The 25675-nt window shown below is 45.3% G+C and overlaps 3 protein-coding genes across 3 annotated transcripts in view; 2 read left to right on the top strand and 1 right to left on the bottom strand.

The window, feature by feature from the left end:
- Positions 1-16998, top strand: part of LOC106805864 (E3 ubiquitin-protein ligase TRIM37-like) — a 36189-nt gene extending 19191 nt beyond the window's left edge. Inside the window, exons 8-24 of the mRNA XM_014807636.1 lie at positions 1761-1770; positions 2741-2797; positions 4248-4440; positions 4721-4853; positions 5291-5367; positions 6407-6564; positions 9666-9802; positions 10308-10368; positions 10685-10839; positions 11645-11739; positions 12119-12357; positions 12954-13067; positions 13565-13684; positions 14095-14203; positions 14567-14781; positions 15020-15143; positions 15506-16998. Coding sequence (XP_014663122.1) covers positions 1761-1770; positions 2741-2797; positions 4248-4440; positions 4721-4853; positions 5291-5367; positions 6407-6564; positions 9666-9802; positions 10308-10368; positions 10685-10839; positions 11645-11739; positions 12119-12357; positions 12954-13067; positions 13565-13684; positions 14095-14203; positions 14567-14781; positions 15020-15143; positions 15506-15536 — 2028 coding nt within the window. The 3' untranslated portion in view covers positions 15537-16998. The remainder of the gene's footprint in view (positions 1-1760; positions 1771-2740; positions 2798-4247; positions 4441-4720; positions 4854-5290; positions 5368-6406; positions 6565-9665; positions 9803-10307; positions 10369-10684; positions 10840-11644; positions 11740-12118; positions 12358-12953; positions 13068-13564; positions 13685-14094; positions 14204-14566; positions 14782-15019; positions 15144-15505) is intronic.
- On the bottom strand, positions 16999-21126 carry LOC106805874 (UPF0561 protein C2orf68 homolog). The gene is made up of 5 exons (XM_014807646.1): positions 21016-21126; positions 20778-20926; positions 18830-18900; positions 17809-17924; positions 16999-17484 (listed from the first exon to the last, which is right to left on the bottom strand). The coding sequence occupies exons 1-5, from the start codon at positions 21099-21101 to the stop codon at positions 17478-17480; spliced, it is 429 nt and encodes a 142-aa protein (XP_014663132.1). The 5' UTR covers positions 21102-21126; the 3' UTR covers positions 16999-17477.
- Positions 21127-21172: 46 nt separating this feature from the next.
- LOC106805873 (transmembrane protein 97-like) lies at positions 21173-24069 on the top strand. The gene is made up of 4 exons (XM_014807644.1): positions 21173-21228; positions 21986-22165; positions 23149-23293; positions 23508-24069. Exons 2-4 carry the CDS (start codon positions 22055-22057, stop codon positions 23801-23803), a joined length of 552 nt encoding a protein of 183 aa, XP_014663130.1. The 5' UTR covers positions 21173-21228; positions 21986-22054; the 3' UTR covers positions 23804-24069.
- The last annotated feature ends 1606 nt before the right edge of the window (positions 24070-25675 follow it).

The raw sequence follows: 25675 nt of genomic DNA, 5'->3' as shown, positions 1-25675 counted from the left end.
TGTTGTTGTTGAGAGAAGATGATACAGGATATACTTATCAGTAAATGACAGCGAACATTTTCACAGCGGCGATGTTAAATTTGGACAATGGAGGTGCGGCACGTGCCTCCTGATGTATAGAAACCCTGCACTGGTAAGCATGCCTGCGGCTCGCAGTGGAGCATTCTCGGGCGGTTCTTGCTACGCACTTGCGCCGGCACGACTGCGCGGTGGTAAATTTCTTCACTAATCTCACCAGCTTTTTCAGCCCCAAATTACCCTGGTACACCAAATTTAAGCCAATTGAAGTAGCGGAGGTGTAAATTTCCATTTTTTTGGGCCGCTGATTTTGACACGGAATGCACCCGTATATAGAGTGAGTGAGTAACGCTTGTCCTGTGTGTGCTGTGTGTGTGTGTTTTCACAAGGAGAAGAACGCTGAAGCGTGTATATAGATGTGAGTGCAGTAACGCCCTGACTGCTGTCTCGTGTGTATGTTTCACAGCTGCAGAATAACTGGAGAGCGTGTATATAGCAGTGACTGAGGAGTAATGCACTTGTCTGTTGTGTTGCCGTACGTGCTTTGTGTGTGTCTGTGCTGTGTGTGTTTTCACAGGAGAAGAACGTGGAGAGCTGTATATAGATGATGAGTAAACGCTTGCTCTGTGTCTGTGTGTATGTTTTCACAGGCAGAAAGAACGTTGGCAGAGCGTGTATATAAGTGAGAGAGTAATGCTTGTCTGTGTGTGCGTACGTTGTTCTGCTCGTGTGTGTCTGTGTGTGTGTTCTTTCACAGGAAGAAGAACGTGGAGAGCGTGGTATATTAGAGTTGAGCTGGAGCTAACGCTTGTCTGTGTGTCCGTTGTGTGTTTTCACAGAGAAGAACGTGGAGCAGCGTGTATAGAAGTGAGTGAGTAAGCGCCCTTGTCTGTGTGTCCGTGTGTGCTGTTCAACAGGAGAAGAACGTGGAGAGCATGTATATAGAGTGCCAGTGCAGTAACGCTTGTCTGTGTGTGTCCGTGCTGCTGTGTTTCACAGGGCGAGAAGAACGTTGGAGAGCCGTGTTATATAGACGTGAGTGAGTAACGCTTGTCTGTGCTGTCTGCTGTGTTGCTGTTTGTCCGTGTGTGTGGTTTCAAGGAGAAGAACGTGGGGAGCGTGTTATATAGAAGGAGTGAGTTAACGACTTGTCTGGTGTCTGTGTGTGTGTGTGTGGTGTGTGCGTGCCGTGCGTGCGTTGCGTGGCGTGCGTGCGTGCAGTGCGTGCGTGCGTGCGTGCGTGCGTGCGTGTGCGAAGTGTGTGCCTGTGTGTGTGTGCTGTGTTTCACAGGAGGAAAGAACGTTGCGAAGAGCGTGTATATAGAGTGAGTGAGCTAATTGCTTGTCTGCTGTGTCCGTGTGTGTGTGTTTCCACAGAGAGAAACGTGGCAGAGCGTGTAGATAGAGTGAGTGAGTAACGCCTTGTCTGTGTGTCTGTGTGTGTGCTTTCACAGGAGAAGAACGTGGAGAGCCGTGGTATATAGAGTGAGTTGAGTAACGCTTGTCTGTGTGTGCGTGCTGTGTGCTGTGTTTCACAGGAGAAGAACTGGAGAGCGATGTATATAGACGCTGCGAGCTGAGTAACGCGATTGTCTGCTGTCTGTGTGTGTGCTGCTGTCCGTGTGATGGTGTGTGTTTCGTGCTGTGTGTTATTCACAGGAGAAGCAACTAGGAGAGCGTGTATTATAGAGTCTGATGCTGAGTAACGCTTGTACTGTGTGCTTCGGTGCTGTGTTTCACAGGAAGAAGAACGTGGGAGAGCGTGTATATAGAGTGAGTGTAACGCTTGTCTGTGTGTTGTGCTGTGTGTGTGTGTGCTGGTGTGCTGTGTTCGTGTGTGTGTTTCACAGAGAAGAACGTGCGAGAGCGTGTATATAGGAGTGAGTGAGTGAAACGCTTGTCTGTTGTGTTCGTGTGTGTGTTTCACAGAGGAAGAAACGTGGAGAGCGTGTATATAGAGTGAGTTGAGTAACGCTTGTCTGTGTGTGTGTGTGTGTGTGGTGTGTGCTGTGGGTGTGTGGGTGTGTGGTGTGTGTGTGTGCTTCGTGTGTGTGTTTCACAGGAAAGACGTGAGAGAGCGTGCTATATAGAGTGTTTCCAGTTGCAGTAACGTTTGTCTGTGTCTGTGTGCTGTGTGTGTTCTGTGTGTCTGTGTGTGTGTTTCACAGGAGAAGAACGCTGGAGAGCTGTAGTATCAGAGTGAGTGAGCTAACGCCCCTTGTCTGTGTGTGCGGTGTTTGTGCTTTCACTAGAGAACGAAACGTGGAGAGCGTGTACTATAGGAGTGTAGTGCAGTAAACACTTGTCTTGTAGCTGCCCGTACGTGCTTTGTGCTCGTGTCTGTGTGTTTGTGTGTGTTTCACAGGAGAAGAACGTGGAGAGCGTATATATAGGTGACGTGAGAACGCTTGTCTGTGTGTGGCGTACGTGTTTGTGTGTGCTCTGTTGTGTGTGTGTGTTTCACAGGAGAAGAAACGTGCGAGAGCGTATTATATAGAGTGAGTGCAGGTAACGCTTGCTACTGTGTGTGCGTGTGTGTGTGTGTGTGCCTGTGTGTTTCACAGGAGAAGAACGTGGAGAGGCGTGTATATAGAGTGAGTGCAGTTAACGCTTTGTCTGTGTGTCTGTGTGTGCGTTTCACAAGGAGAAGAACGTGAGAGAGCGTAGCGCCCGGCGAAGGACAACGCTGTTGCGGAGCATACGCCCAACAGTCGTGTTGAAGCTGATGATTCGCCGCGGCTCGGCACTCACAGCGAAGAGCAAAGCCTCTACACTCAGGGTAAGCATTATACGTTAGATTAGGCCCAAAACAAAAATTATAGATGTGGCTTACGGTTTCCGACCGACGCCGTATTTATTCCAGCGCACCTAACATTTTATTGTCAATTTTCTCTTTAAGGTTCAAAAAAATAAAAAAATAAAAAAAATACAAAATAATATGAATTGGAAGTTCCTGCTTCAAAAGGGCACAACGCAACATCCTTGCGGACATGGTTCATAAATAAAAGTAATTTGCAAGAAAATTAAAATGTTTTCCCTACTACCTACCCTATTTTTTGTTCGGCATGTAACGGTAACCAACACATATATTTTGTTTTGGCCTTAGCCCGCGGTAGTCTAGAATATATAGATAGTAAGCATTAGTAGCCTGTTCCCCATGGCTCATCACTGTCATCGTCATCGCTGCACGCGTCAGAAGCAGTCGCTGACTGATCAGGAGAAGTTAGCGTTAGCTTAGGTTAAGATTATTTATATTAGATGTTGGTAGCTGATAGAATTCTGGTAACTAACATCATCGTCACCATGCCGTCGTTCACTGTCACCATCGCTGTCATCGTCACCATGCGTCGTCACTGTCACCATCGCCTGTCATCGTCACATGCGCTCGTCGCTGTCACCATTTGCTGTCATCGTCATCATGCGTCGTCACTGTTCACCATCGCTGTCATCATCACCATGCGTCGTCGCTGTCACCATCGCTGTCATCGTCACCATGCGTCGTCGCTGTCACCATCACTGTCATCGTCACCATGCGTCGTCACTGTCACCAATCACTGCATCGTCATCGCTGCAGGTTCAGAAGCAGTTGCTGACGCAGGAGACGTTAGGTTAAGCTTTAGGTTAGATTAGATGTTAGGTAGTGATAGAATTCTGGTAACTAACTCATCGTCACCATGCGTCGTCTGCTGTCACCATCGCTGTTCATCGTCACCATGCGTCGTCGCTGTCACCATCGCTTGTCATCGTCACCATGCCGTCGTGCTGTCACATCACTGTCATCTCATCGCTGCAGACGTCAGAAGCAGTTGCTGACGCAGGAGACGTTAGGTTAGCTTAGGTTAGATTAGATGTTAGGCGGTAGTGATAGAATTCTGGTAACTAACATCATCGTCACCATGCGTCGTCGCTGTCACCATCACTGTCATCGTCATCGCTGCAGGTCAGAAGCAGTTGCTGACGCAGGAGACGTTAGGTTAGCTTAGGTTAGATTAGATGTTAGGTAGTGATAGAATTCTGGTAACTAACATCATCGTCACCATGCGTCGTCGCTGTCACAATGCGTTGTCGCTATCAACATCGCTGTCATCGTCATTGCTGTCACCATTGCTGTCATCCTTATTGCTGTCACCATCGCTGTCACCATCGCTGTCATCATCACTATGCGTCGTCGCTGTCATCGTCACCATGCATTGTCGCTGTCACCATCGCTGTCATCGTCATCGCTGCAGGTCAGAAGCAGTCGCTGACGCAGGAGACGGAGTACCTGGAGAGCCTGCTGCAGGACGTGGAGCACGAGCTGCACACGACGACGCGCAGCGAGCTGATCAGCCGCAGCGCCGCCCTCATGCAGATGTTCAAGGACGTGCACCGCAAGCCGATGGCCTCCTTTGTCACCGCGCCCGTGCCGGCCGACTTCAACAGGTAGGTGGCGCCGCGTGCGGGGCGGCGGACTCGCGGCGGTTAGTGGGTTCGCCGACTTTGAGAAGTAGGTGGGCTGACTTGGACGGTAGGGTCTCGTCTCGTCTCGCTGCCAACCCGCGAACCTGCCTCAGTATTGATGTAACTGATGTCCCGTGTCTTATTGCCGACCCACAATTCCACTTATTGCTGCGACTGATGTCTCATGTCTTGTGTCTTCTGCCGACCTGCGATCCTGCCTCAACATCGCTGCGACTCATGTCTCGTGTCTCATATCTCGCAGCGAGATTGTGCCGCACTACGACAGCAGCACGTTTGTGATGAACAGCTTCACGGTGCTGCGTCACAAGGCCGACCCCGTCTACAGCCCGCCGCTACACGTCAACGGTCTCGTGTGGAGGCTCAAGGTCTACCCGGTAAGTGGGTAATTTTTGAGTCGGCCTCTTTTTGGTAGGTCGGTCGGGTGAGGGCAAACAAACAATATTTTTATTATGGCCTAAGCGTGCTATCAAACATCAAGAATCGAGGCTGTAGTGTGGGAATGTCGAGGGAGAAAGGCAGAGGTTTCGAGATGTACGAAAGAGCAGAAAACGAGATCGATTGAAGTAGATGTAATGAGTACAGCAGATAATGAAATAGTAGTGAGTTAGAGTGGATGTGAAGAGGTGAGAGAGCGAAATGTGAAGATGCAGAGGGGTAGAGTGATGGAGATTCGGAGTGAGAGATATGTTACCGAGGTGAAGTCTATGGAGAAAGAAACGTACAGTGATGCAGGCTTAGTGAGGGGAAGGCACAGTCGTTGTTGTTCCTGATTTCTTGTTCATGTTCTTCATTCTTGTTTCCCACATTGCAGGACGGGAACGGAGTCGTGAGAGGAAACTACCTGTCAGTGTTCCTGGAACTCTCCGGTGGCCTTCCAGAAACCTCCAAGTGAGTCGCATAACACCGTGTGCCGTGGCATTTGTCGTGCATTAGTTGGCTGTGACCATGATGGAAGCGAGAATGACTTAGCGGTTTAATCTACCGTATTTACTCGTGTATAAGTCGCACTTTTTTGTACACAACTTCAATCAGTAAAATCAGGGATGCGACTTATACGCGAGGCTAAGAAACCTTCTTAATGTACCAATATTTGTACCAACTTTTCAAGGCAAAATATGGGGTGCGACTTATACATGAGTAAATACGATAATTACTTAGCAGGGGAGTAACGTAGAAAGATTAGCAGGCTGCCTCACAACGGTGCCGTTTCGCATGTACCTCTGGCACTGGCGGTGGTTGTTCTCTCACTCACAGCTCGGATAATCCAAATGGGAATGCACACGTTGTTTATGGCACCGCGCAAAAACTGTCCAAATGAAGTCGGAGCTAAGCAAACCAAGCAAAGTGCACAAACTAACCAACTCATCAACCAACAAGAGCAATCGGAGATAGCAAACCTCCGCCACAGCGTAACATTCCCCCATCTTGGTGGTACACCCAATATAGAGTTTGAAGAAATTTAAAGAAAATTTTTTTTTGAATGCGTCCGAAGTCTTCCCCACAAAAAAAGAAGAAAAAAATCCTGGATCCAAATCTGGATCCGGATCACCACCACAATATAATCAATTGGTTCTTGGCCCAAGACCACCCCGTCCAAAAAATTTCATCAAAATCCGTCCTTAACTTTTTGAGATATCCTGTTGACAGACAAACAAAGCAACAAACCAACCAACAAACAAACCAACAAAGCAACAGACTAACTAACAGGGGCGAAAACATAACCTCTTTGGCGGAGGTAACTAGCCAACCAACCGAACAAAGTCACAGCTAAGCAAACCAAACAAACTAAGCGAACTAACCATCTCGTCGACCAACTATAGCCAACCAACCGAACAGAGTTCGAGCTGACCCTACCAAAACAACCTGAACAAGCTATAACCAACCTAGCGAGCTACCTAGCTATAACGCGGCGCCTTTTGGTGTGCAGGTACGAGTATCGCGTGGAGATGGTGCACCAGGCGTCGCGAGATGTCAGTAAGAACATCGTTCGAGAGTTCTCGTCTGACTTTGAGGTCGGCGAGTGCTGGGGATACAATCGCTTCTTTCGTCTCGACCTTCTTGCCACTGAGGGATATCTCAACACAGGTGCGTGCAAGCCCACAGGAGGTAGACCCACAGGTACGCGTGTGCTCATAGGTATGACCCACAGGTACGCGCGTGCTCGCACGTATGACCCCACAGGTATGCACGTGCTCACAGGTATGACCCACAGGTACGAGTGTGCTCACAGGTACGACCCACAGGTACACGTGTGCTCGCACGTACGGCTCACAGATATGCGCGTGCTCGCACGTACGACCCACAGGTACGCACGTTGTAAGGTTGCCAGTTGTTGCAGATTGTTTGTACCTTGCAACTTCAATTCATAAAGACCAGGCCACCCTTAAAAAATTGTTTGTTTCCCCTTTACCTACTCGCCTCTCAGGGTACCGAGTAGGTAGGTAGGTGAAAAATCTTTTTTATTTTGTTTTGACAAGATGTGTGTATGTATATTGTATATTCTGTTTTGTGTATATGTTTTTGCGGAACGAATTTGATTTTTTTTTGCGAAACGAAATAATTTTTGTTTTGTTTTAATCGGCCAATAAAATGTGTCGAGTAGCGACGTTTTGGCGAGTCGGTCGGTAAAGGGAAAACAAGCAATATTTTATCTTAGGCCCCATGCCCTTAGTCTATAAGGCCTACTTTTGCTTTTGGGTAATTGGTGACATGAGCAATCATTAGCATGGTTTATTATCAGCTTTATGGTGATCAGGTAAGGTATAGAGGCAGTCCTGAAATCCACCTGGTTATTGGTCAGCTATTTAGTATTAATTGGTTGTTAATGTACACATTATTGCATGATGAATCACTAGCATAAGGACCATAGCTAATTAATGTGGTGATTACTATATGATTACGCATGTACACTGATTAATTGCAAGTGTTGTACAGCATTGACTGAATAATAAATGGTGCAGGTGGTGAAGTAATTGTCATCGTCTGCTAAAGTGCTATATATTATAACATGAGAATAGTGATGTCACAATCATCGATTATACTCGATCAGCGGTTGAACAGTGGCTCGAACCAAGCGCTTAGTGATGTCACGATCATCGATTATACTCGATCATCGGTTGAACAGTGGCTCGAACCAAGCGCTTGGTTATCAAAATCCATCATCGATTTCATCGGGGGAAAAAAATTTGGGAAAAGTGATGAGAATCAGAGATATCATCGCTACTATACAAGTTATCCTTTATTAACATACATGTATTATACACACAGTAGTAAACAGTGCAAAACAAACAGTAAACAAGGTTAAACAAGCACATACATGCACACACGTACATGCACACAACGTTACGCACACGCAGGCATTCAACACCCCGAGTAACCGATTGTAACCGATCATCGGTTACTTGGGTCCAACCGATGATCGATTACGAAATGACAACCGATTGACAACACTACATGAGAATTTCGCATATATAGAGTGATTTTACCCACCAGGAGACACTGGAATAGGCAGGTGACACCTAGTCTATACACAGATCCCACGATTTAAATCCGCATATATATATGTCCGTGTTAATTCTCACATCAGCTGCTGTGTCACTGGGCTGAATTTTAAGTGGTCTAGACTGGTACTGTACGCATGGCTGGGAACATGTTATTATAGCACCTTAACCTCTATCGCCAGGCAGCCGGGCGGCTGCTGAAAAATTGATCATTATTATTATTACTTGACATGCACATTGTAAGTAGATATACATGTACGTTGTGTCCCGTGAGGGTAGAGCATGCAAACAGGCGCAGACTTCAGGTACGACCCACAGGTACGCGCGTGCTTGCAGGTACGACCCACAGGTATGCGCGTGCTCGCACGTACGACCCACAGGTACGCACGTGCTCGCAGGTACGACCCACAGGTACGCGCGTGCTTGCAGGTACGACCCACAGGTATGCGCGTGCTCGCACGTACGACTCACAGGTATCACCCACAGGTATGCACGTGCTCGCAGGTACGACACACAGGTACGCGTGTGCTCACACGTACGACCCACAGGTATGCGCGTGCTCGCAGGTACGCGTGTGCTCGCAGGTACGCGTGTGCTCGCAGGTACGCGTGTGCTCGCAGGTACGACCCACAGGTACGCGTGTGCTCACACGTACGACCCACGGGTATGCGCGTGCTCACAGGTACGACCCACAGGTATGCGCAGGGGCCACGTGTTCCCGTCGTCGTCGATGACCATGGTTAGGTGGCTGCGCACTTGGTTAAATTGACTACGTCACGAATTTTCTATGGTAAAATTTGTAAAATTTTTGTTGCCATTTTTGTACACTAAACGTATCGTCAAATTCTTACCTGATAAGATTGTTTCTCAACTAGTTAAAAATCCAAAAAACCTGGACGATTTGATATCAGTGTTACTGACATTAATTGCTTGCTATAGGCTATGTATGCATCACGAGTGTATGTTCACATCGAACAATAATAGTAAAATAAGAAGTATAATGCAGCAATTGAACCATAAAAAGTGAACAGAATTACTTATATTTTGTGAAAAAGTGGAAATATTTTTTTTATTTTTTACTATTTACGGTGACGTAATCACTTTAACAGTCACGACTTGTGATGGTTCTATATGGGCTATAAGTTGGTCAGATGGAGTTCTGGGGCCCGTTGTCGGAAAGAAATTGAGTCTTAACGTTGTTCTTGATGTCGTTCACTTTTTCACTGTTGCAGGAAACATCATCAGGAAGTTTTTTGAGACAAATTTCTTTCCTCATAACTTTATGAAATACAATTCTGTTGCTTACGAGAAAAAGTCAATATTAAGATCTTAATTTAATAATAAAGATTACAATATTAATGTACAGACTAATTTTGTTTCTGACAACGAGACCGTGGGCATTGGCGGGTCAAGTGATGATTGTTGTGATTTGTTGTGATATCTTTTCCCTGTAGCTCTACAGCTTTCGTCTTTTATGATTTGATATATTGTTTCCAGGTCTGTCACTGCCGCTTTGATATTTTGTACACTGATATCTTGTGATATTATATACCTGTGTTTGTCTTTGTGTCTTTGATATACATTCTGCTATCTTGGCACATGGTGGGGAATTCTCCTACCTCATGTCGTTTACTATGCTGCCATTCTGCGCTCAACTAACAGTGCCTGACCTGTCTCTGTCTTTAGAGACCGATACACTCGTGCTAAGGTTTCAAGTGAGGCCACCCACTTTCTATCAGAAGTGCAGGGACCAGCAGTGGTATGTCACTCAACTAGAAACGACGAATTCGCAGCTCGTTTCACAGAACAACGATCTGAAAGAGGTATGTTTTGTCGTCTTCTTCGGATTTCCCGCGTGGTCGTGACCGTGAATCGACTCGGCGTACATCGAAATCAGTCCATGTTTAATTAATCCGTTATCAGTCAAAGGCAGCAGAGTTCGTTATGAGTGAGGTCAAAACAAAATATAGGTGTGGTTACGGTTTCCCGACCGACCCTATTTATTCCCAGCGACCCTAAACATTTTATTGTCAAAGCCTTTAAAGTCAAATTTTTTTTTTTTAAATAAAATAAAAAATAAAAAATAAAAATGAATTGGACAGTTCCTGCTTCAAAAGGCACAACGCACATCCTTCGGACATGGTTCGTAAATAAAATATTTCAAGAAAATAAAATATTTTCCCTACCTACCTACCTACCCTATTTTTTTTCGGCATGTAACGGTAACCACACATATTTTGTTTTGGCCTGAGCACGCTATAAGCGATAGTGTTTGCACGTAACAACGCCGCTGTCTAAATTAAATCATTCTGACTTCGTCTTTTCCAGAGAATTGCGATAGAGCTTTCGAGGAACCAAGGATCGGCTGGAAAGAAAGCGCAGTCACCAAGTAAGTGCACACCATGCCATGAGTAAGGGGAAATATAGCAGTAGGGGACTGAGGGCAGAACCTCGGGCTCTCTCTAGACCATAAGCATGCGTGGGTCGGGGTGTATATTCCGTAATAGTATCAACAGATGGTAAAAAATACGAATATATTGTGTTTTAATAGTTTGATCACAATTTACAATTATTTTTATTGAGGGCGACCCAATGATTGACAAGATGACCGTTTGTAAGTGTCGCAAACGGTCTTTCCTCGGCATGTTGTTGTGTGTTGCTGCATCATGTTGCTTGTAGTTGCACAGTGTTGCATGTTGTTGCAGTGTTCTACAACTACGCGCGCAGTGATAGCTCGCACATTCCTTGCCACCCGAAGCCAAGCCCGCCACACGTCGCCATGCCGACGTGCGCGCACGCAGACGGCATCGAAAACAACAGCGACATGGACGACGATGTCAGCGACGACAACAACACTCAGGTAAGTTGTCGCATTGCCTTGGCGACGACCCACGTTACCGTAGCAACAAGAGCGATGTCGTACGTACGGGAGTTCACGTCTCGCTCTGCTGCCCATATTTTTCACGGATATTTTTGGCGATGACGTCAGCAACGGCTTGCATACAACTGTGCTCAGGCCTCAGTTAGCACTGTAGGGTCACCTTAAAAATTGTATATATAGTTTTCTTGTACCTGACCCTGTTTTTTAAAGGTGGGTAAGTAAGTTAGGTAGGTAGCATGTTTTTGTAAACGATCTATGTAGAAACGTTAATGTTAAGACTAATGTTAGGACTAATCACCTCCGCCAAGGAGGTTATGTTTTCGCCCCTGTTAGTTTGTTGGGTGTTGGTTTGTTTGTTGGTTTGTCTGTCAACAGGATATCTCAAAAAGCTACGGACGGATTTTGATGAAATTTTTTTGACGGGTTGGTTTTGGGCCAACAACCAATTGATTTGGTGATGATCCGGATCCAGATCTGGATCCAGGATATTTTGTGTGTGTGTGTGGAAGACGTCGGACGCATACAAAATTCATCAAAACTTAGGATTTTTTTTCAAATTTTTGAAAATTTTACCAAACGCTATATTGGGTGTACCAAGCAAGATGGGGGTTTGCTGTTAGACTGTTACGCTGTGGCAGAGGTTTGCTATCTCCGATTGCTCTTGTTGTGTTTTTGACAATGATCTTCTGGGCAGCACCGCGTCCAGGCAGCTGGGTGAACGGCGGTCAGTGGTGGAGGAGGAGGAGGAGGTACGTGAGTGATCCTGTTGTTTGTCGTGCTACAGGAGGAGCTGAGTGAGGGGGAGCTGGAGCAGGAGCTGTTGGAGGAGGACCTGATGGAGCAGTCGAACGATGAGAACGACGTCGACGAGGAAACCATGTATGATGCATGCGTGTGTGTGCGTACGTGCGTGCGTGCATGCATGCACCCACGTGCATTCGGTGATGTGTGTGTGTGTGTGTGTGTGTGCGCGCGCGCGTGCGCGTGCGTGTGTGCGCGCGCGCGCGAGCGTGCGTAAGCGTGTGTGTGTGTGTGTGTGTGTGTGTGTGCGTGTGTGCGTGAGCGCGTGCGTGCGTGTGTGTGACACGCGAAGATAGATCAGAAGCAGATAGAATGCACATAACTGGCAAGCACACTGATATTTTTAGTTATTATTATTATTAGGTGATAAATAATTTATTCCATCAATCAATCGGATAATATCGATACAAACCAGATCGTTACTTAACAATATTTGTCGTCGTTGCGTGCGTACCAGGTCCGGCGACAACGACGTTGAACGCAGCGCCTCCTGGCAGCAGGGTAGCGGAGACGCGCTCGCACAGCCCTGCGAGGCGACTAAGTCGCCCGGCGGCGGCGGCGGCGGAGGCGGATGCGCGAAGCCAACGCTGGCAGACGACGAGACGGTGCTGCTGCAGCTGCTCGACATGCAGGACAGGCAGGCGGAGGAGGCTGCGCAGACGATGTGGGATCTACAGAGCCGGCCGCAGCCGCTCAGTAAGTGTGGAGACGGCCCCCCTATCAGATGCTGCCTCCCCATCAGATGCTGCCCCCCCATCAGATGCTGCTCCCCCATCAGATGCTGCCTCCCCCCATCAGATGCTCTCCCATCAGATGCTGCCCCCCCCCATCAGATGTTGCCCCCCCCCATCAGACGCTCTCCCATCAGATGCTGCCCCCTCTCATCAGATGCTGCCCCCATGAGATGCTGCCCCCCATCAGATGTTGCCCCCCCCCATCCCACGACGCGAAGCCCTCACAGTCATTCGCAGTGCCCAGGTGATCACATCGTCATGTTATCACCATGGTTACTGTAGTTGTCGCGTGACGATGTACATTGTCGAACATTAGAGAGCCTCTGCTGCAGAAGGCCGTAGAATCATAGACGAAGATAGGGAGAGACCAATTAATTCTCTGACATCTATTTTTCGCCTACATTTGTTCCGGTTGTTGCGACTAAGGTACGACCTTCGCCACGTTCGATTAACTAATGTAATACTTCTATAGGTACTCGCTGCGTAGTTCAATCATGCGTGCGTTATGCTTGTTGTTGTCGGTGCTAATATTGTGTTGTTGTTCTGTCGATCCTCCAGATCAGAGGACGACGAAGTCGTTTTTCCGACTGTCTGACGTGAACATCCCGACGACAGCTGCAGCCGTGGGTTCGTCTTCACCGTCACGGGGCAGCAAGTCCAGCAGGCAGGAATGTAGGTAGTCCCCCAGCATCAACCTGGTGCCTGTTTACACACACCACTTATACACGCGCACACGCACGCACACTCGCGTGTACACACTAATGGATGCTTACAATTTTTTATGTTTAATTTACATTTCGGACAACAGAATTTCTATTTTGTTATTACGATGCAACGCTGTGCACGCACGCATGCATGCGTACCAGATGCCAACTGCAGTTTTGTGAGCCTTCTGCAAATGTATTAAAACAAACGTAATTTGTAACAATAACAACGTATTAATGTAAGTAAAGTACCGGAATAAGTCGGAGACCTTACTACCAGCATACATGTATGTCCCTTGTCTGTATTTGCCTCATCATGTACCATAAAATCATATCGAGTTTGAGTTTGAGTTTGTTAAGTATATTCTTGCGAGAGCATTCCACAGCTGACGCTTAGTGTGGGGCTTACTGGTCCCTTCTCGACCGCAGTGACTTGTCACTCACTCGCCCAGCGTTCTATTGTAGGTGCTGAGATGCGAGCGAGCGGCACGGCCACGAGCAACACGGTGCGCCTGCGAACCCTCGGTGACGGCTTCCCCGGCGGCTTCCCCCACGAGCGAAGAGGAAGCCTTCCCTGTATGCTGGGTGAGTATAATGTCGAGGCAAACACATGCTGGCAGCAGATTTGCAGCCTCTTTGTCGTTGACCGTGAAATTGGCACCCGTACTGTATACGCCGTATTTTTCGCGTACAGATATTTTCGCGAATTCAGACTTGACGGACAATTCCGCGAGTGGTTAATTTCGCAGTCGGTAAATTATGAATTATTCGGTATTAATCGGTATGAATTATTTGCGTGTTGTTATTTTCGTGGTTGGGGACGCATTCGCGTAAATTAAACCACTGCGAAATATACAGCGTATACAGTATTTTCTCCACGAGAGGACAACTTGTGTCGGTTACCTGCATTCCCTCCACCGCTCTTACGCTCCACCCCAACGAGTGTCGCTTTCTCTGAGCGTGAGATGTGATTCGGCGTTGTTCCGGCTTTTCAGACACGGAGTCGCTATTGGACGAGAGCCTAGAGCAGATGCCCATTCACAGCGCTGATTCGAGTGTGGAGGGCGCTGCCCCAAGCACCGCGACGCTCGTAGCTCGCATGAGGTAAGCACCGTACTGAATCCTCTCACGCTTTGCTCATTTGTGAATAAAGAAATGTGTCTTTTAGTAATGGCAACAATGCCCTGTAGGTGTTTATCAAGATGGGTATGAATTGGAACGCCCCTCTCCCATATAACAATTGTTGCCACAGAATTACTATAAAGAGTAATTTGGAAGTAATATTCTATTAAGATAAATGTACAATTTCATGTTTTACAACTCGACTTTTTATTTCAAACTCGTTCGTTTGCAATTGTTATTTGTGCGTTTTTGTCAACAACCGACACGGGCGTCTGCCTGACGTGGCACAACACGTTCCGACGCAAAGCGCAGTTTAGACTGACACCGCTCAATCTTGCTCTTCAGCCAACTTGTTGAAGATCACATAAAGAGTGAGCCGGCCTCACCGGCTCGTAACTCAGGTAACAGGATGTCGCACGGTTCGGCGGCCGTCTCGAGCAAGATTCTTACGTCGACAGCCGGCACCGTGAAGGCCCACCACCCTGTACAGATGAAGCCGACAGAGCCGGCTTCCTCGAAGCCACCGGCCTCTGCTGCCGCATCAGTCGTAGCTACCGCATGTATGCATCCACACAGAACTCATTCGAGCCTCGCCGATATTTTTTTTTTTTACGTCGGTACAAGTTCTAGGATAATTTTGGATGGGGAGGCGTGAGTGAATGACTTTACTACAGAAGGCTAACCAAAGCAGACGACTCCCGATAGCTTATAGCTTATAGCTTATAGCGTGCCTTTTTGCGTGTGAAACATCGATTTGTTAATAAATTATGTAGGTGAATTATTCTTGCCGCTTTCTAGCGGGACCAGCTGACACCGAACAGGAAGGAAATGAGAAGGAGGCTGCTAGTGGGAAGAAGGCACAGAAGTCTGGATCGCCTCAGCGGGAAGTTAGCGCCAGCTCTCAACCAAATAAGACCGAGAGGTATTACAACAGGATCACAACTTACTTCACACAGCAGAATGAGTACATTCTTGTATGGTTCTTACTGCTGCTTGCCAGGAGTTTAAAACATTTTTTCGCAATCTTTTAGTGATAATAATTGTGAAATTGGTTATGTATATAATAGATTTGGTCGGAATGCTAGTGTCCATGCCAGGGGAAAAATTTCTTTTTTTTCACAGGAGCTCTTTTTCAAGTCTGTGGGGAATATAGCTCTCGTCAAAAATTTTACGGGAGCTATTTTGAGCCTCACGGGAGCGATTTCGGAGGTTTGAAGAGCGAATCGCTCATCGCTCCCGTGTATTTTTTACCCTGGTCCATGCATGAATCTTTCTTGCCTACAGATCTGGAAGAAACAACTCGGCAGTGATATGAAACCCTTGACGCGTCCGTGCCGACCGGAGCCTCTGCTTGAGTGGGAGGAGCGTTTGCCGCGACCTCAAACACATCCGCTGTATGTCGCAATAGGGGGGGGGGAACTATACACAGTTAGTTACTACTAAGCCAGTTTTTACACGATGGGTTGTCAACCTTCACTCCAATCATGAACTTTTGCAATGCACTCACACTCTGCGGACAGCGATGGGCTCGCGAGTAGACCATTGTCTGAGTGGCTACACCTGGTGGTGACCTTACGACCTTGACCGCTGTACTGCGACGCAATACCCCCGTGACTCGAGTTATCTGCATTCGGCAAGCGGAGCGTTTGTCTCGGCGACTTAAGGAAGGGAGCGAATCGGCGATTCGCGTGAGACCCGCACCGTCCTTGGGAATCGTGTTGTGTTTCTGGATGGATGGTGCGGAATCTGGGGTGACGGTTTTTACTCGAGCGGTGATTAGGATCTCAGAGGTTTGAGCGAGTTTACAAAAGCTTAATCCTCAGATTTAATTGCACTTTTTCCCCCGGCAATCGTGTGGAGGGTTTACCCAGAAAGGTCTTTTTTATGTTTCTTTCCGAGTTGACCGAAATTTTTCTACGATGAGGCAACCGCTGGCAATTGCCGCCGTATGAGTGTCGGTGCCGCGAAAGTGTTGACCCACCGGAAGAATTGTTTGTTTGTGTTTGTGTGAAAGTCGTCGTCGGTTTTTGTGAGAGGTAAAACCTTAGCAGCTCCCACTTTATCGAGTTTACTATGGGGGGAAATTGGAGCGTTTGTGCTGCCATCTATCAAGGGGGAGAGTGACTAGAAGTAACTGGTCGTGGGAAGGGGAGGGGTGTATGAAGTTATGAACGACCGGTCCGTTATCGTTTGCTGTAGCGTCTGTTAGCCTGCGCGCTTCGTGATGTCACCGCTCGCATTTCAGTAGCGTAGTTTAGTTCAAGCTTTTTGTTATAACAAAAATGTGTTTATTAAAATGTATATTTTGCAAAGCGAGGCACTAACCTGCACCATCGAAGTTGTGATAGGAGGAATCTGTGAATATAAAGTGCGCAGCTGTTGTCTGGTTGTTAAGCAATTTTCATGTTTCTGTGTTCTGTCAAATTGATTCAAACTAATAGAATTGTGTCACCCACACATTGCATAAAAATTGCACTTAAATTCAAATTGGCATAGGTTTTACTTTGTAGTGCTGTCCCATGTTTAATTTGAAAATACTTACAACTTGCAATCTCGGGTATAAAAGAGAAAGATTCTTTTATGTTATTAGATGGCTTTTTTGATATTTATTGAGTTCACTCGATTGCAAGACCCAGTTCAAGTATACTTGGCAAATTTTTCTTTCATGTAGCATTATAGAGGTACAGATATGGAAACGAGCAAATGGAACTTATGCTACTTTGCTATGTATGTATTTATTTCAGTGCGTAATGCAAAAATAAAATATTTATTGCATATTTCAATGTATTCCATTTTATTTTCGTACTCAACTACGATCATCGTCGTCACGCAACTGTTTCACACTGCCCACATCTCTGACGTATCATGATGTCACATGATTGACAGCTTCTCCGTCTATAGACCCAAGCTATTCGGCCACATGCATATGTGTATCATACGACGCTTCGCATTCTGATGGCGCAGTAGTAGTCACTGTAAGGAACTCCAGAGTTTTCATCGATCTCTTCTTTGTAAGCTCCAGTCCCCCCGCCATCCTGCGTTCCTCGTCGTCGCATCCTTGTGAGGTCTTCAGCGGCGTTTGCCGGGATGGTCGACCATGGATGCTGGGTAGCCGGTGTGACCACGCACACGCTACATCTTGAGGTTGTGCAGGAAGCCCTCGTTAACGCGAAGCCACGTCTTACGTGGCGCCCAGCTTCTCTATCCTTTAGCGGAAGTTTTCACCTCAAGGGGTCGAAATTACTGCACGCGAAACCTATTTACTAGAGAAAGAGAGAGACAGTTTATCATTTGTCATCATTCGTTCACCGTTTCTACATACAGTTCATGTCAACAATGCAGCAAGCGTTTAAACTTGCCTCAAAAATGAGTAACTGACCCATCTGCCTGGAGGGGCATTGCAATGGACGTTCTCAAAAAGTGCCACAAAGATGACAATTTGGCATGTATGTGTGAAAATCACAAATAAACTGGTCTAGTTTAACTGAGCTACCAACAATATTGAAGTGGTGTGTGGTTGTCTCGCAAGTGGATAAGTCGACTGTAGAAAAACTAACTACTGGTATTCATAGCCAAGTAGCACTTACGTTTGTCGCCGTTTATCAATTTCATCCGCCACTCGCACGTAGAGCGCGTGCAATAGATTCTCTGGAATTTTGCAGCCGACACCAAACTTTCGAGCGACAATGCGAGCATCATCATCCTAGGAGTAACAAGTACACCACAATAACAGCAGGGTTTCTTATGTACATAAGAGGCGCAGTGGTGCACCGCCGTTGTCAAATTTAACATCGCCGTTGTGAAAATGTTCCTGTATTTACTGATAAGTACAGAGGTAGAAATTAACTTTTGAACACGGGAGTCCAACGGACTCCCTACCCTCAAAAAGAGGGAGTCCGCAGTCATGAGGGAGGCCATTGTTAAAGATATTAACAATAACACGTGCTTATTTTTAAGATTCATGCAGTTGCACGTCTGCCAAATTTTCATTGGACTTTTACTGAAAAAATACGGTAATTCCGCGAGGCCGTGCTCTGGAAAGAACTAGTTAGAATGGCAGAATTTTCAGGGAGTCACACGGACTCCTGCATATGTCAAATCAGGGAGTCCGACAGTAAATAAGGAAGTATTTGACTCCGGACTCCCGTTAATTTCGCACCCTGTAACTGTAAGTATATCCTGTACCTATGTACCCATAAGTATATCAATACATCCTGTATATGAATCCATCATGCACATTTTTTTCCCAAACTGGCCATTACCTTCTTTGTCTAATTTTCCCTCAGAAGAAACCTAAAATATGCATGCTAAAATGCAAAAAATGTATCTATTTCCCTCCTGTTTATAACTTTAATATTACTATTAGATGGGACCAATACCTAACATACCATCAGGAGTCTATCAATAGATTGATAGACTCCTGATACCATAGCATGGCCATAACGCAATGTCAGACATATCAACTAGAGCTAGCTACTACTACTAGCTAGACACTTTGATGTAAGATGCATGCGATTTAAATTCGATGGACAGTACGTTTCCTTTCCCGCTTGCTACCATTACTATCACAACCACTAACAGTAACAGGGCAATGCAACATGGCCTCACCTCATGAACAACAGTCTCGTGTACATCTCCATTCTCATCCTCATACTCCAACTTGAACAGTATCGCTTTTTCTATAAAAGAGAACATATTTAAATTTTCCACACACATGCACGAATGCATGCACGCACGCACACACACGACCACAGCAGTACTCATCAATAAGACAACCACTTCAAAATAATAAAACTGCCGACGCCACGCCAGAATTGGTTACTGTCGGTGTATCATATCAAGAACTCCAATAAACCTTCCGCTGTCACTGTCAACGACAGCGACGCCGACAGTGCCTGCGACCACAGGCACTTGAAACGTCTCAATAAAAAAAAAAAAAGGTAAATAAACATGAAATGTATTTACTACCAAAGTCTTAATGTTTCTCTACTCTATTTCGCCTATTATTGCCGCTAATTACCCGTAAATGCAGGTCAAATGCTCATCTGCAACACACAAGTACACCGCACGCACACCCTGTGCACTAACATGAATAAGAGAGCAGGTAGGAAAGCGTGATCGCAAAATTCGCTCGACGCACGCTTCATTTCAGACCTTCACAGCCCAAATACACCAACAACAGCTTCCATCTTGGTATCTTGTTCGAATTATAACTTTGTCCTTTGTTCTTACCTACTCCCGCCAGAGATATCTCGTGAAATCCTGCAGGAAATGTTCTCTCCGTGAAAATGTAGAGGACGTAGCATCCGAAAATCCCTAACGGCGCTACTCGATATTTTGACCAATCAGTCAATCACTGTAGTCGTGTGTGTGACGTCATGCCCGCGCGCATTATGCTTGGCTTGGCGGGCCTCGAAACGGAGCTCGGAGGCAGGCAGCAGCTCATCCCGGCATGCAATGCGCTGCCATTACTCGTGTATAAACAGACATCTCGTCCTCTTTAGCGCCGTTAGGGATTTTCGGATGCTACGTCCTCTTTACATTTTCACGGAGAGAACATTTCCTGCAGGATTTCACGAGATATCACTGGCGGGAGTAGGTAAGAACAAAGGACAGAGTTATAATTCGAACAAGTGAACATTTAGCTACACATAGATACCAAGATGGAAGCTGTTGTTGGTGTATTTGGGCTGTGAAGGTCTGAAATGAAGCTAGCGTCAAGCAAATTTTGCGATCACGCTTTCCTACCTGCTCTCTTTTACTGAGTCTTATTCATGTTGTTTGTGCGCAAGGCGTGCGTGCGGTATACTTGTGTGTTGCAGATGAGCATTTAACCGGCATTTACGGGTAATTAGCGGCAATAATAGACGAAATAGAGTAGAGAAACATTAAGACTTTGGTAGTAAATACATTTCGTGTTTATTTACCTTTTAAAAAAATAATATTGAGATGTTCCAAGTGCCTGTGCCGTGGCTGTGCCTGCAACAGTGCAACTGACCAAGCGTGAGATGAGGCAGAGTATATATTTGACCACAAGCCCTTGGAGGCTCAAGTTTCAAGAAGAGTACAAGACTATATTAAGAATAAGAGCGAAGCGCTTCGCTCTTAATATAGGGCGCGTTTGTTTGGGACGAATCCGTCTGATCGAGATCATATGATCCTGATCCGACCAAACAAACGCAAAACTCACTTTCACCAATTCACGTTTCGCTGTGACCTATCACAGGATGGTTCATAACAAAGAACAAGCTGTGATTGGCTGAGGCGCGGGCCGCCATATTGCGATTATTGGATCCCGTTCGAATCCGCCTCGCTAGCACTAGCAGGGTCGGGTTCGGTGGATCGAGATTAAGTGATCCGACCAAACAAACAGTCAGATCAACGAATCCATCGGATCGAGATCCGTGCATCCGACCAAACAAACGCGCCCATACTTAGTCTTGTACTCAAGTTCTTGAAACTTGAGCCTCCAACTCCCCCAAGAGCCTGTGATTTGACATAATTTGTAATTATGATATTTATGTACAACTTATGCCACGACAGCACATAGACGCACCATCTTTGTTTGCTCGGCATGGAGGAGAGTATACTGGCATCGCTGGTTTACGCGTTTTTTCCGACTTGACGGACTTGTTTAAGTTGCTAGGCGACACTTTGTCAACTTGCTTTTGACCCTTTTGCTTCATCTCTCGGTCATAATTGTCTCTGCAAGTGCAACGCTCAATTAGAAAACGGGTAACGTCTTATATATGACTACCACTACTTAGTAGACTATTCATAATTTATTCTCATACCTATCAATTTGGTTTTTTATAATGCTTTTCATGAATCCATGTTTCATATTAATTTTCGCAGCTGCTGACACTTCGGAGTCGGCCATTTTTAAATATTTACGATTACCTAAGCATTGGTCCATGATTGGTCATGCGCTTTGCACATGCGCACATTGTTTGGGAAGCTTATTAGGGCCCCAATCGGAAACGATTTGGTAAGAAGTTTTTATAAAGGTGAGTAGGTTTATGTTGTTAGGTTAGTAGTTATTCTGATTAGCTGTAGGCTAATTAGCTGTTAGTGTTAGCTGTAGCTGATTAGCTGTATCTTGCCACAGGCACGTGGAGCGTTTCAATAAAATATACTGCTAAATAAATACGAAATCTAGTTACAACCAAAGTTACTACCAAATGTTTCTCTACTCTTTTTCACTTATTAATAAGTTATTAATATTATCACATATGATCACATATTATTGCGGACAATTTCCTGTAAATGCCGTCCAAATGCTTATCTGCAACACGCTGTCTGCCGCACGCACCACAGGCACTTGGAACGTCTCAATAAATAAAAATAATGGTAAATAAACACGAAATGTATTTACTACCAATTAAAGTCTGTGTTTCTCTACTCTATTTCGCCTATAATCACCTGTAAATGCCGGTCAAATGCTCATCTGCAACACACAAGTACACCTAGAATTGACCCTTGATCACAAAAGTGCGCATGAGATGGTGAGGCGCTGGTAAGAATAAACACAATCGGCAACAGCCCAGCTTCTCCATGAGAGATACCTAATTATTTCTAAACAGAATTGCGTTTCTAAACAGATTGCAGACCTGTATGGAAATTATATTGTGTATGGATGAAAAACCAATGTCCATTGAGAACTGCATATAATATTATGGTAACCCTAACAAAATATGTTAATTCTGTGGAAGCAATTTTCCCTTTACTTATATGTATGATGTATTATCTCGATTTTATTCTCAGGTATCCTCTGCATGACTTACAGACTGCTGTGGAGAGTGGACAGTGGTAACCGCAACTTTGGCCTGCAAGATGGATGGCGTGCTAGACTTTATATTTGTGCTATATTTCGCATCTCACATTCCTGTGACCATCCTTATTGATTCACAAATACTTCTGCCAAACCGGCTGTTTCCAGAGACGGTGAGAAAATGTATATGCAGAGTGGGTGCATGTGCTGGTGCCCACTGTGACTGTGTATATAGTTAAGGTTGTAGCCATATAGATAGAATAACTAGTATATACTACATAAGCCTTTATTGCCAAGTTTTAAAAGGTTGTGATATTATGTAGGCCTTATCTTTGGAAGTTGGCTATTTTTTTGGAATTTTGAGAATTTTACCCGAGCTTAATTACCTGTCCAAACAAATAGACAACAGACTGTAAGGTATACTGGATTTACTGGCTTGACACTGGAATTCAAAGGCAATTTCGTTAACCAATTATAATTAGGTAGGCATATGCTTGGCCTCTAGAAAACAATGATAAAACCAGAAAAGCTGCTACCTGTTAGTGTATATTTCACCAGCAGGTGGTTCAATGCTGAGAGTCGTGGTATTTCTCAACAGAATTTAAGTAGATGGTACACAGTATATATCTCGATGCAGATGGGTAAACTCAAGAGAGCAGCTAATGATGTAAGAGCATACAAGAGAGAAGATCAGCAGCAAGATACAGAATGTCCTACGAGCGACGGGGAGTTTTCTTGCCTCCACGTCTATTTTGCCATGTTCCAATCATGCCGAAAAGTCACTCATGTTAACAACTGAAGGGGTGTCATCACAAAATAAAAAATATAATAGGCTTCATCTGAAAAAAAATTGACTTTTTATAAAGAGCCGACGGTCAAGCGCTTGCCCAGAAGGGGGACCCTCTCTTCCATGATGGACATTATGTGAACAAAGCTGGAGTGTGCTGCTGGACTTGTGCATTCTGGACTTGTTGACTTGCTCAGAACTCAGGGTTCTTCCCAGCTCTTAAACACATTTTGGGTCTGATGTACCGTCAAAGCTAAAGCTTATTCCTGAAGTATTCTCATTTCATTCTTAGGATGAAGGTAGGGTGAATAATATACTTTAAGCTTTCACATGATGAATTTTGATCGGTGATTTCTCTTTCTTTCGCAGTTGTTGGATGTGGTGAACTGGTACAGCCGGGAGCTAAAGGACCCTGCAATTATTGAGCGGCCATCGTGGTTCTTGTCTTTGATTGGATGCGAGCTCGCATTTCAGCTGCCCTTTTTCTTCTTCGCTCTCTATGCATTCTGGAAGGGTGAGTTTCATGGTGACCATCTGATAAAGTTGTTAGATTTCCAGAATGCTTACTATGGATAAAATCTACAGGTCTCTTACAAAGCTACTTGTAGTGTTCTAGAATATCAAATGTAATTGGTGAAATTTTAAAATTTAATGCGATTTTTATTTATTAATTTGCTATCAGTTCTTATTTAAGTTGCATACTTTTTTTTCTCCGCTTGTTGTTCCAGGCTACAGCAAGAATAGATGGATACGCATTCCTGCAATAATCTATTCTTCACACGTTGCGACGACGTTGGTGCCCATTTTCGCTCACTTGTTTTTTAATGACTTCACAAGAAGCCAAGTGGCAGGAGCGGGGGCCATTGCAGGACCAGAGACACTGACAGAAAAACTGATTTTATTCGGTATCTACGCCCCATACTTTGTCGTCCCAATGATGCTGTTATGCAAGATGCTATTCGAGACTGAACCACTCACTGCGACGTATGAGAGAGATAGGCTGACAAAACTAAAAAATAAATAAGCGAAAGACGAAGTCAATGTTTAATATCAATCGTTGAGATTGTGTTAATCTTGCCTATTCGTGCATCTGTGATGAAGGCATCATGATTTTATCACACGTGATCAGCTGACCAAAGAATTAGTATTATCAATATTATGATCTGTTATCGAAGCATCATATGTGTTTGAGTGTCACGGTACTGTAAGAGCTTCAGTAGATTAGTTAATGACATATCAACAAATGAAACCATTAAATAAATAATATTTTGCGAGTATACGTCTAAATCATTTTTGTTTTCCGAGTTTCACTGGTTAGAAGATGAGTTACCACTCTCCATCTTCATCTATAGTCAAACCTGCCATGTCCTTCCTGTTCAGCTCTCTGCCTCTTCTACTCTTTCTAGTTCCTCTCTACATCCCTGATTGCCATCTCGCAATCGCCTCAACATTCTCCGCTATCTATTCCACGCCCCTATACATTCCTCTGCTTTTGATAGCGACTCTGTTCTTCCTAGCTTGTTTGTTTATTCTTAGTCTATGATTACACGTGTTTGCTATAAAGTGTCCAAGAGGTGGCGCTGGTTGTATTAATCTCGTTGACATACCACAACTCACGCCACAGATATCATAAGCATCTAGATCTGGTTATATAAAATTCAGTATCTCAAACGATTCAAACGGAAAATTTAATCATGTTTATAGGGTTTATATAAGTAAATGAAATAAACGAATAGTCTCTGAAATCAGTGGTAGCATAATATGCTGGATAACGACCGCTTAAAATGATCAGAGTACAAACGAAACCAAGAGTAGATAATAACACATGTGTTATTATCTACTCTTGACGAAACTCATTGAAAATCATCATAGCGAATAATAAAGGAGAAAACTCTAAATCCGGTTTTGTCAACCATCGCACGAAAACAGTTTTGTGAACGTATGTCCTCGTTCGCTCCTGCGAAAGATTACCGGCTAGCTTTTGACAGCTACGTGCTGCATTCTTGCCTTCGTCTTTAATGATCTGCACACGTCTGTAACTTATTCTAAACGAAAAAACGTTGCGGAAATGCTATTACGTGCGGTTCGCAGCTTTACACGCTTTTCGGACAGTACATGGCGCATTCTGCTAGAGCGACACTCATCATGCGAGCATGTATAGCCTGTGGGACTGCGTGCCAATATCCTGATATTCGGCAAGGAAATGAGGCACATGTCTGGCGATCGTACAATCAGCCGAAATCACACCCTGGTGACCAGGCTGCATGGCGAAAGTTAATTTTCCCTCTACAAATCCAATAATACTTGCCGTTCCCTGCAATAATTCTCCGCAACTCATCAGAGATCGCTGTGGGTGAGTTTACGTTAAGGTTTTTCGATTAGCCAGTGACAAATCTATACGAAAGAGTGAAAAATGAGCCATTTAACGGCAGGCTCGTCGGTAGACGCCATACGTACAGCATTGCCTACATCGCCAGCGAATACTGCTTCCGTGAAACTATAACACTCAGTGCGTATGCTTTCACCCTCTCCCTCCATCACCGTACGCGCCGGACCACACACCCTACTTCTCTTTACTCTTCTCTCTCTCATCTTCTCTCTCTCTCTCTCCTCTCTCTCTCTCTCTCTTCTCCCTTTCTCTCTTCTCTCTCTCTTTCTCTCTCTCTCTCCTCATTCTCTCTTCTCTCTCTTCCTCACTCGTACCACTACACAGTACACACACTACGCACACACACACATACACACACACCACATCACGCACACCACATACCATTACACACACACACACACACACACACCCACATCACGCACAACAACGTGCCTCCACACACGCACATGCAACCACACCACACACACACACACACACCATCACAACACACACACACGACACAACACA

This window comes from Priapulus caudatus, unplaced genomic scaffold (genome assembly GCF_000485595.1).
Source record: "Priapulus caudatus unplaced genomic scaffold, Priapulus_caudatus-5.0.1 Scaffold131, whole genome shotgun sequence".
Classification (NCBI taxonomy): Eukaryota; Metazoa; Priapulida; class Priapulimorpha; order Priapulimorphida; family Priapulidae; genus Priapulus; species Priapulus caudatus.
The sequence above is the reverse complement of the archived record's forward strand: the minus strand, read 5'-3'. Positions and strand labels throughout refer to the sequence as shown.

Coding starts and splice junctions, on each gene's coding strand:
- LOC106805874 (XM_014807646.1), bottom strand. CDS start 21,101: ATGGCCGACTCCGAAGTGTCAGCAGCTGCGAAAATTAATATGAAACAT. Junction 18,901..20,777: donor ATGCCGAGCAAACAAAGATG/GTGCGTCTATGT, acceptor TCTCTTTTATAG/AAAAAGCGATACTGTTCAAG. Junction 17,925..18,829: donor ACGAGACTGTTGTTCATGAG/GTGAGGCCATGT, acceptor TGTTACTCCTAG/GATGATGATGCTCGCATTGT.
- LOC106805873 (XM_014807644.1), top strand. CDS start 22,055: ATGGATGGCGTGCTAGACTTTATATTTGTGCTATATTTCGCATCTCAC. Junction 22,166..23,148: donor ACCGGCTGTTTCCAGAGACG/GTGAGAAAATGT, acceptor TTTCTTTCGCAG/TTGTTGGATGTGGTGAACTG. Junction 23,294..23,507: donor TCTCTATGCATTCTGGAAGG/GTGAGTTTCATG, acceptor TTGTTGTTCCAG/GCTACAGCAAGAATAGATGG.